This window comes from Mus caroli, unplaced genomic scaffold, assembly GCF_978045245.1.
Source record: "Mus caroli unplaced genomic scaffold, Mus_caroli_1 scaffold_6, whole genome shotgun sequence".
In the NCBI taxonomy this organism is placed as follows: Eukaryota; Metazoa; Chordata; class Mammalia; order Rodentia; family Muridae; genus Mus; species Mus caroli.
Window position 1 is genome coordinate 4,137,529 of NW_028227261.1, and position 9,680 is coordinate 4,147,208.

General features: G+C 53.3%; 1 protein-coding gene and 1 pseudogene across 1 annotated transcript; one reads left to right on the forward strand and one right to left on the reverse strand.

The window, feature by feature from the left end:
- Nucleotides 1-2,859: 2,859 nt before the first annotated feature.
- On the reverse strand, nt 2,860-6,036 carry Hes2 (hes family bHLH transcription factor 2). Its single transcript, XM_021161654.2, has 5 exons — nt 5,973-6,036; nt 5,584-5,692; nt 5,397-5,492; nt 5,069-5,168; nt 2,860-4,980 (listed from the first exon to the last, which is right to left on the reverse strand). The coding sequence occupies exons 2-5, from the start codon at nt 5,626-5,628 to the stop codon at nt 4,748-4,750; spliced, it is 474 nt and encodes a 157-aa protein (XP_021017313.1). The 5' UTR covers nt 5,629-5,692; nt 5,973-6,036; the 3' UTR covers nt 2,860-4,747.
- A 1,993-nt stretch (nt 6,037-8,029) lies between these two features.
- LOC110293720 (ragulator complex protein LAMTOR1 pseudogene) lies at nt 8,030-8,737 on the forward strand (annotated as a pseudogene).
- Nucleotides 8,738-9,680: the final 943 nt, after the last annotated feature.

Here is a 9,680-nt window from a genome sequence, read left to right on the forward strand (position 1 = left end):
CCCTCGCGGTAAGACCTGGAAGCCACCAGATTGAGTGGCTTCTCGTCCCAGTGTGGCCACATTGAATAAATCTTTAGTTGGTCTTCACTATTTGCCACTTTTAATGTTATTTCTGTTGTTGGTGTGATGGTTATTGTCTATTATTATTAATTATTATCTATTATTGTTGTTGTTAATTATCATCTGGTTTTGGTTTTTCCAGTGGTTCTCTGTGTAGCCCTGACTCTCCTGGAACACACTCTGTAGGCCAGGCTGGCCTCTGCTTCCCAAGTGCTGAGATTAAAGGCAGGAGCCCCCGTGACCGGCTCAGTTATTACCAGTTATCATACGGAGGGTGCAAGCTGCCATGGCCTGCGAGTGGAGGTCAAAGGACAAGTTTGTGGAACTGGTTCTGTCTGTCCACTGTTCGGTCCACTGAGACCTGGGGATTGGACTCAGGCCACCAGCTCTGAGTGTAAACACCTCTACGCAGTGAGATGGCGTTATTTGGCTTAATTGAGGACAGATGGTCAAACCTGCCTCTTAGGGATGCTTGGATACTGGCTCTGACCCCAGTACCCTCAGCTGCAAGCCCATTACCCTATCAGCTCTGCCATGACCAGAGACTGCCGCAGATGCTCACATATAAGATATTCCCTCGGGCTGGTGAGATGGCTCAGTGGGTAAGAGCACCCGACTGCTCTTCCGAAGGTCCAGAGTTCAAGTCCCAGCAACCACATGGTGGCTCACAACCATCCGTAATGAGATCTGGCGCCCTCTTCTGGAGTGTCTGAAGACAGCTACAGTGTACTTACATGTAATAAATAAATAAATCTTAAAAAAAAAAAAAAAGACATTCCCTCAATACCCACCATCCCAGCCGGGCGTGGTGGCGCACGCCTTTAATCCCAGCACTCGGGAGGCAGAGGCAGGCGGATTTCTGAGTTCGAGGCCAGCCTGGTCTACAAAGTGAGTTCCAGGACAGCCAGGGCTACACAGAGAAACCCTGTCTCAAAAAAAAAAAAAAAAAAATACCCACCATCCCTCTGCAAGAGAGACCCCACCTCACAGAGAGGGCTTAGAGGATTCTGCAGGGCCACAGCTTCTTCCTGGAGTCTCCTGTGGCCTAGGTTCATTCTGCTCTCTCCCAAGCAACTAGTGGGATCCTGTTTGCTGAGGCGTTGATTCACAGGCAGCCAGAGCAATTTGAATACTGCGAGAGAGGCTGCATTTTTGCAAGGCACAGCTCTTTCTTTACCCTTGTGCTCACAGAAGGCAGATAAAGACTCTTCTCACTGCCTGGTACCAGAGACGCAAGTAGGGTCCTCTTCAAAGCCCAGGTCTCCTCAGAAGTGTACATCTCAGCAAAACAGGGTCCCCAGGCACCTCAGCACTGCGCATCCCCCAGTCACGGTCATCTCTCCACTGGAGTCATGCGAGACGTTGGGACCTTTTCTCCAGATGGTATGATGTCCAGTCAGAGAGTTAGACTCAACATGCGGTCATCTCAGAACAGACACCCAAAGCTCTTGGTCAGTTATGGACTTGTTTAGGGTCAGAAAATGTCTGCTTAGCTGGCCATGGTAACAGGTGCTTGGAATCACAGGTGGGCCAGATAGACAGGTGGATTCCTGGAAACTTCCTAGTCTCACCTATTTGGAAAAGTTCCAGTAAGCGACCTTACTTCAAACAAAAAGTAGAGACACCTGAGGAGTAGCCCTCGGACTTGATACACGCGTGCGCTTGTTCACACTCACACATGAGAGGCGCTTGTTCACTCTCACACATGAGAGGCGCTTGTTCACACTCACACACGAGAGGCGCTTGTTCACTCTCACACACGAGAGGCGCTTGTTCACACTCACACATGAGAGGCGCCTGTTCACACTCACACATGAGAGGCGCCTGTTCACACTCACACATGAGAGGCGCCTGTTCACACTCACACATGAGAGGCGCCTGTTCACACTCACACATGAGAGGTGCCTGTTCACACTCACACATGAGAGGTGCTTGTTCACACTCACACATGAGAGGCGCCTGTTCACACTCACACATGAGAGGCGCTTGTTCACACTCACACATGAGAGGCGCTTGTTCACACTCACACATGAGAGGCTGTCTGTAGCAGCTTCTATTGCACACTGACACAGCCAGGTCTCTGGGTCCATGGAAGGAGATGCCAGGAAGAAACACTCAGTGCCTCTTGTGGAAGAAGAGTCAGGCATCCCTGCTTCACCAGCCCAGCTAGGAACACCAGCCTAGACCTTCCCAGTCTTCCAGCACATTCCACTGAGAAACTGGCCTCTTGCCTCAGGCTGAGAACTTCCCCTCCTGGACATGCCAGGGCCCTGTGAGTCAGCAGTTTATCCATACACACACCATTCCACCACGGTCGCTTGCCTAATAACTTAAGGTCAGGCCAATATACCTCCCAGAACTAGAACCGAGATACAATCAGAAGCAGGAAGCGGAAGGAAAGGCTGAAAGGAGGTGGCTGGTCAGTCAGTTCCCATCATGGAGTTTAAACCTGTATGGAGGATCGGGTGTGGCGGTGCACGCCCAGCACCTGGGAGAGGAAGAGGCCTGCAGATCGATCTCAGTGAGTTACAGGCCAGGGCTATGAAGTGAAACCCTATCGCAAAAAATAAAATTACGGTCTGATTCCCACAACTCGAAACCACCTGTATCCAGTCCCGGGGGATCTGAAGCCCTCTTCTGACTTCCCCAGACATAAGGCACCCAAAGTGGTACAAGCAAAACAGCCATGCACATGAAATGAAGAAACAGACCAAAGTCAATTCAAGCTGCGGGTGGTGGCGCACACCTTTAATCCCAGCACTCAGGACGCAGAAGCAGGCAGACCAGCCCACAAAATAAAGAAGTCGCAGTGTTGAGAGATTTTTTGTTTTCCCTTTGAGACAGGGGGTCTCACTCCTCAGGCAAAGATGGCTGAAAACTCATTGTGTCAACAAGTATTGAGAGTTCTTATGTGAAGCCCAGAGCCTCTTGGGTGAGTTTGGACCAGGGCCAATGATTTCTCAGCCTCTTCTTGCTCCACTAAGGACAACAAAACAGACTGCATTTGTGCCCTGGTTGGACAAATATGTGGGTGAGCCTAGGGTTGTGGTTCTCAACCTGTGGGTCGCGACCCCTCAGAGGGGGGTGATGATCTCTTCCACAGGGTCACCCAAGACCATCAGAAAACACAGATATTTACATTATTCTTCATAACACAGCAATTTTTAGTTGTGAAGTAGCAACAAAATAATTCTATGGCTGGGGGTGGGGGGAAGGTCACTACAACATGAAGTACTGTATTAAAGAGTTGCCCCATTAGGAAGGTTGAGAACCTCTGCTCTAGGAATTTGGAGTGGTGATCTAAGCAATGGCCAGGCTGTTCAAGGTTTGATACAGTGTGAGCCAGTCACATGACTCCTTTAATCCATCCTGTTTGTTGCACAGCCACTGTGCATCCAGTACCGCAGAGGTACACACAGAAGGAGCACTATACTCAGCCCTGCCTCTCAAGAGCTTACAGTCTAGGCAACTGGGCCCAGTACAGCACTGCCGGGAGACCCCTTCCCTCTTCATCTTTACTGTCTTCCTTCTTATGAACGCCTCCAATTTCCTCACCTCCTACTACCTAAATCAGTGCCCAGATCCATCATAGACATGCATAGCAAAGCAGATAGTGACTGTCCCGTCCCTGGTCAGTCTGTCTTCCTGGCTTTAGTGACCTGGTCCCCAGCACAGACTGGGAAGCAGCACAGACTGGGAAGTGGCTAGGTGCTGCAAATCCCCCATGGACTTGGAGTGACTGTGGCTCACAAATCCTCCCACTTTCTGTGAAGTACCCACTCCTGGGGTCCAAAGGCCTTTCCCTGAGTCTTGATGGGCTTCCAGGCTTCCATGTGGTAGAAATAACCTCTGAGCAAGTTTCTGATAGGCCAGCTGCCTGGATTCAGGGAGTGGTTTACCAGAGAAAGCAGGCAAGGCTGATGGTGGTCCTTCCTCTGCTTCTCCAGAGTCCCTGCCATTCCAGAGCCTGTGCTCTGCTCCTCCAAAGCCACGAGGTTCCTTACAGCCACAGGGAAGCCTCCGTCTTGTCCCTTAGATCCCAAGACCACCAAACCTGCTGTGGGGGAGAAATAACACTTAGAGAATTAAAAGGGAGAGTCCACACACCCTTCTACCGATCAGTGGGAAGGGAAGCCTAGGATTGGAGGAGTTGAACAGGATTGACCGCCCTCCTGTTCCTTTGCCCTGCTCAGTGCTCTGAGGAGGCATGGTCACAGTCCCCAAGCCACTGCTCTGTTCATGAAGAGGTCACAAGCCCAGCTGAGCTGGAAGTATATCCAGGTGTGGCTGGAAACACAGTGACCCATCCTAGCAGGTGTGGCACCAGACCCAGGTGAGCTTCAAGACCAGACTTTGGTCTGCTGCCCACTGTAGGGCAGGTGTGTCCCTGCCGCGGCAGCTCTGGCTGGCCCAGGGCCTGAACCACTTCTTCCAGTCTGGGCTTCTTCCTCCTCACCCTGCACAAATTTGCTCTTTTTCCTTCGGCGCCATTTCTCCCTCTGGCCAAGCCCTTCCTTGAAGGTTTCATCACCCAGCCAGGTCACAGCATCTGATTCTTGACAGGGCAGTTGGAGCTAGACTGTTCTCAAAGTGAGAAGATGCAGTCGCCATGGAGAACTTCCTTAGTCGGCTAGCCCATCCAGGTCCCTGACAGCCGGCAGCAGGTTCCTGTGGAATATCCAGGAACCTACCATGGCCTCCAAAGGCCAGGACTGCCTGGAGGAGGCACCGGCGGAGAAGGAGCTGGAGCTGGAGCGGGTGGTGGCGTCAGTGAGGGCGGGTCATCACTGACAGTCCTCTGTCGCAGGTGCTCTAGTAGGCGCGCGCTCACTGCGGGCTCCAGGACGCTGCAGGCGGGCAGTACACGAGCCAGGCGCGCCAGACAGGCTCGGTAACCCTCGAGGTAGCTATTCAAAGGCCCTGCGCACAGAGAGCAGCTGTGAGGCCCAGGTCCTGGGTACGGTGCAAACTGGAGGGCAAGGGACGAGCAGGGACCATGATCACTCACCAGGTGCTGCAGAGGAGTACAGGGTCGCAGGCTGCTCCTGTAGGAAGCGCACGGTCATTTCCAGGATGTCCGCCTTCTCCAACTTCGAAGAGCGGGAAGTCTGCGCCAGGTCAGACAAGAGAGACACCCCACAATAAACCGGGCAGCTGAGCACCTCGTTCTTGCTCCCAAATGCTCTCCAGTCGCGCGGTGGTCTCTACCACTCCATCACGCAGACCACACGCAGGTCTTTGGATCCCCACGGAGCCCCGGGACCACGCAGGCCCATCCACCTCGCTGGGCGCCCCAAGACCCTCCACTTTAGTTTTCCGAGCTCCCAGACACTCACCTCCGCGCCCAGCAGCGGCAATACGAGACCCTTCAGCTGGCTTAGGCTCTCGTTGATCCGCGCGCGCCGGCGCTTCTCCAGCAGCGGCTTTAGGTTCTGCGGGAGGGCGAGAGGGCGCTGAGACCACAGTTAGGAAGACCGCCATCACCCACCCCACCTACCACGAGTTCGTATCTCCCGCTCCTACCTTGCGCAGCTCCGCCGCGTCCTCAACTCTTCTGGGCAGCCTCATGCTCTGCAGGAAAGCGAAGGGTGCACAGGGTCTGTTACCTCGGGGTGGAGGATCCTTGCCCCTGCTGCAAGGCAGAGAGAAAACCGAAGCCTGTAACCAAGTTCAAAGTCTGACCCAAGCTCCCGCCAAAGAAGTGCGTTCACTATCAGCCACTAGGCTTTAAGGGGGCTGCGTCCCTGCTCCGCCCCGCCCCCATTGAGTCGGGCCAGCGCCTCTCCCTCCTTCCGCCTTTGTCCCTGCACAGGGTGGGGCTGGAGAGGATGAGTCGGCAGTGTCCCCCAGGGATGCCACTCTGGCCTTAGAGTCCCATCTGTGGTGGGGTCGCTCGATGTGCGGGCACTGACCCCCTGGACAGGAAGAGTGGTTGGAGCCAGGCCTCGCCTCCTCTCCTGCACCCTATGGCTTCATTTACGCCCAAGGATATGAGAGCTCCTCCCTAGGCCACTGAAAGGTCCCCAGCGGCTGCAGAGCTACCAGCCGGGGACCTCAGGGAGATGGCAAGGGTTGAAAGGAGATTTGTTCTACCAACTGCTTTAAGCTGGGCATGGAAATCCTGTCTCTGCAAGGTCCAATCTTTCTCCGACCTAGAGGCCAGAACCAATACTGGAGTCGCTGAACCCCTCACTCTAAGTGCTCCATAAAATCTAGAGCACCCCATTGACTTAAAAATCACCTGGTTCCCCGGCCCTAGGTTGTGAAAAAGAAACCCTAGCTCCGCTTCCCAAGAAGAGGCAGCCCCAGGGTCCTCGGAGTTCATTTCATTTTCTTTTTTTTTTTTTTTTTTTTTTTTTTTTTTTTTTTTTTGATTTTATTTATTATATGTAAGTACACTGTAGCTGTCTTCAGACATTCCAGAAGAGGGCACCAGATCTCGTTGCGGATGGTTGTGAGCCACCATGTGGTTGCTGGGATTTGAACTCTGGACCTTCGGAAGAGCAGTCGGGTGCTCTTACCCACTGAGCCATCTCACCAGCCCTCATTTCATTTTCAACTGGCTCTGGACTCCAGATTCCACCTGTGGGACAGACGAAGGTCACATGACAGACGAGTGGGGGCGGTCCTGGGTGTGTGCCCCGGCTGCTCCTCTGAGCCCCAGCGGGCCCAGACACGCCTCCACAACGCGTGGCCGTTGCTGCTGCAAACTGGCAGGCGTCCCCCCCGCCCATCTGCTGCGGGCTCCCCTCCCTGGGTCGGCTGGCAGGGCAACGGCTACCTCCACGGACCCTGTTGCAATTTTGGGACAGTCTTGGGCTCCGAAGGCGAGACCTGAACAACCAGAGCCAGTAGGAGGCGCTCCAGGGGCGGAGCCAGGGAGGGCTCTGTCCAGGGTACTGGGAGGACCCTCTCCCTCCTGCCATCGAGCCCCATTCCCTTCACTAACCCCAAATTCCTGGAAGGGCTCCCTCGGCAGACATTCGGAAACAGTGGAACCAGTGTACCAGGGAAGGGGCCCAGGGCAGCCTGGACAGGAGCGCTCAGCCCTATTTCTCTCTGTGGCATGCAAGAACCCCCAGTACAACCGCCAAGGAGTTACTTTGTGCAAGCTCTGAACTCGCTGTTTTCGGCCTTCGCTTCCTCATTTCCACCAACCCAACAGTCCTAACTATGAGGATTTGTCGCAGCAGGCCTTGGGGCTGCCTGATTCCCCCCACAGTCGAGTCTAGCATGCCTGTGGGCTAGCCTCTCAATACGTAGACCAGGCCAGTTTCGAATTCACAAAGAGCAGCCAACCTCTGCCTCCCGAGTGCTGGGATTAAAGGAGTGTGCTACCATTCTCAGTCATTAATTATCTTTTAAGAGCTGAAAGAGGAGTTTACAGGGCTCAGTGCTGAAAAGCAAGTATTGCTCTTGCAGAGAACCTGCGTTTCAGATCGGATTGCACATAACTACCTACAACTCCAGGTCTGGGGCATCTGGCGCCCCCTTCTGGACTTCTCAGGCATGGCAGTCATATGCACAAATTCACACACGGACAAAAAATAGTTAAAAAACACAGTTAAAAATAAAAGTGAATTTTCATTTTTAAAAAAGAACTATGTAGCCTGATAAAAGTGGTGGCACATGCTTTTAATCCCAGCACTTGAGAAGCAGGAGCAGGTGGATCTTGGAATTTGAGGCCAGCCTGGTCTACATGGTGAGTTCCAGGACAGCCAAGGCTACAGAGAGAAACCCTGTCTGGGGATGGAGGGGCTGTGTGGGTCCCTTGCCCAGCCAACTCAGTCCAGTGTCCCCAAGCCCACCCTACACTGATCAAAGGCTGCTCGTAGCCCCTAGGGTGAATGTGGAAACATTCCTTCCCAGGGTTTCCACTATTTGAAGGCCCAATGGCATGTGACCAGAAAGGCTCCTGACAGACACTGTCCCTCCTCAGCGCCACCTGAGCGCCCGGCCCGACCCTGCCATGGGGTGCTGCTATAGCAGCAAAAACGAGGACTCGAACCAGGGTCGGGAAGAGAGGAAGCTGTTGCTGGACCCCAGTAACACCCCTACCAAAGCCCCTCAATGGAGCCGAGCCCAACTACCATAGCCTACCTTCAGCTCGCACAGATAAGCAGGCCCTGTTTTCCTCCATCCTTGCCAAGACAGCTAGCAACATCATTGATGTGTCTGCCACAGACTCCCAGGGCATGGAACAGCATGAGTACATGGACCGGGCAAGGCAGTACAGTACCCGCTTGGCTGTGCTTAGCAGCAGTCTGACCCATTGGAAGAAGCTACCACCGCTGTCATCTCTCACCAGCCAGCCCCACCAAGTGCTGGCCAGCGAGCCTATCCCTGTCTCTGACTTGCAGCAGGTCTCCGGGATAGCTGTGTATGCCTATAGTGCAGTTTCTCAGATCTGCGTGGATGCGAAAGAAGAGCTGGTTGTACAGTTTGGGATCCCATGAAGAGAGGGGCCCTAGGACAGCTCTTCCCTCATCTTCACCCGGTCTCCACCCCACCTCTTCTGACCCCCAGCCTCTCTGTGGCTTTCTACAGTACCTAACCTGCTACTAATCACGGAGAAGAATGTGGAGGGAAAGAATAAGGCTGGAGGCCGGAGCAAGTGAGGACTAAGCAAGGGAAGGGAGGACTGACTGCCATCGGTCTTCATGCTCTGGTTAGGGTGAGGCTGGGGCCAAGAGGACAGGGCCTGGCAGATCTTCAGTCATTGGGAAGATGGAGATACCACTGCAGGAGTGAACACCGGGAGACGGAGGAGATCCTTTCCCACCCTTTCTCTTGGCCTCTGATTCACTCCTGTCCCCGTCCCTGACTTGGTGTTCATAGGCACCTCACTGGGGATTATGATCAGGGTCTAGATGAGCTTGAGTCTGAATTGAGTTTGTATTTCTAGCACCCTGGGTTTTTACATGTTTGCTCTTTTTGTTTTTTGTTTGTCACCCCTCAATAAAGAAAGTATATTCAAAAAAAAAAAAAAAAAGGCCCAAGGGCAGAAAGCAAACTCTCCCTGTGCTACACCAGATACCTCAATTTTAAGTCTCTATAATTTTAAGTCAATTTTAAGTCCCACCCCCACTATAAAGGATTTTTTTTTTTTTCGAGAAAGGGTTTCTCTGTATAGCCCTGGCTGTCCTGGAACTCACTTTGGCCTCAAACTCAGAAATCTGCCTGCCTCCGCCTCCTGAGTGCTGGGATTAAAGGCGTGTGCCACCACACCCCGCAAAGGATTTTAACCTAGGTAATGCACCCCTCTCTTCAACCAAAGGATTCTGGGAGTTTGCTAGGGATCTGGAAGACGGAGTTCTTTAGAAGCAGGAGAACCTGGATGAGGTAGTAGGGTGTTCAGAAAGTGGGGCTCAGGCTCTAGGGGATCTAGGGTGATCTTCAGTACCATGGGGACATGCTCTACCCCTGGTCCTTCCTAGGGTACTGAGAAAGGTACCAGTCCTTGGCCATGGGAGATGCCTGAGAAGTAATTTTCACCCAGCTTGGAAGTAAGGGCATTGATGCGTCCAGCAGAAGGAGGTAAGAAGAGACCCTCAGAGGAGAGGAGGGAGGCCCGAAGCTCACTCCTGGAGGGGGCAGAGACAGAGGGGAGTTCCCAGAAG

Bases quoted from the DNA above. Each gene is read 5' to 3' on its own strand.
- Hes2 (XM_021161654.2), bottom strand. From the start codon at position 5,628: ATGAGGCTGCCCAGAAGAGTTGAGGACGCGGCGGAGCTGCGCAAG. The intron at 5,493-5,583 runs GTAGGAGCGGGA...GCCCTCCCGCAG, and splicing joins ACGCGGCGGAGCTGCGCAAG to AACCTAAAGCCGCTGCTGGA. The intron at 4,981-5,068 runs GTGAGTGATCAT...CTCTGTGCGCAG, and splicing joins GTACTCCTCTGCAGCACCTG to GGCCTTTGAATAGCTACCTC.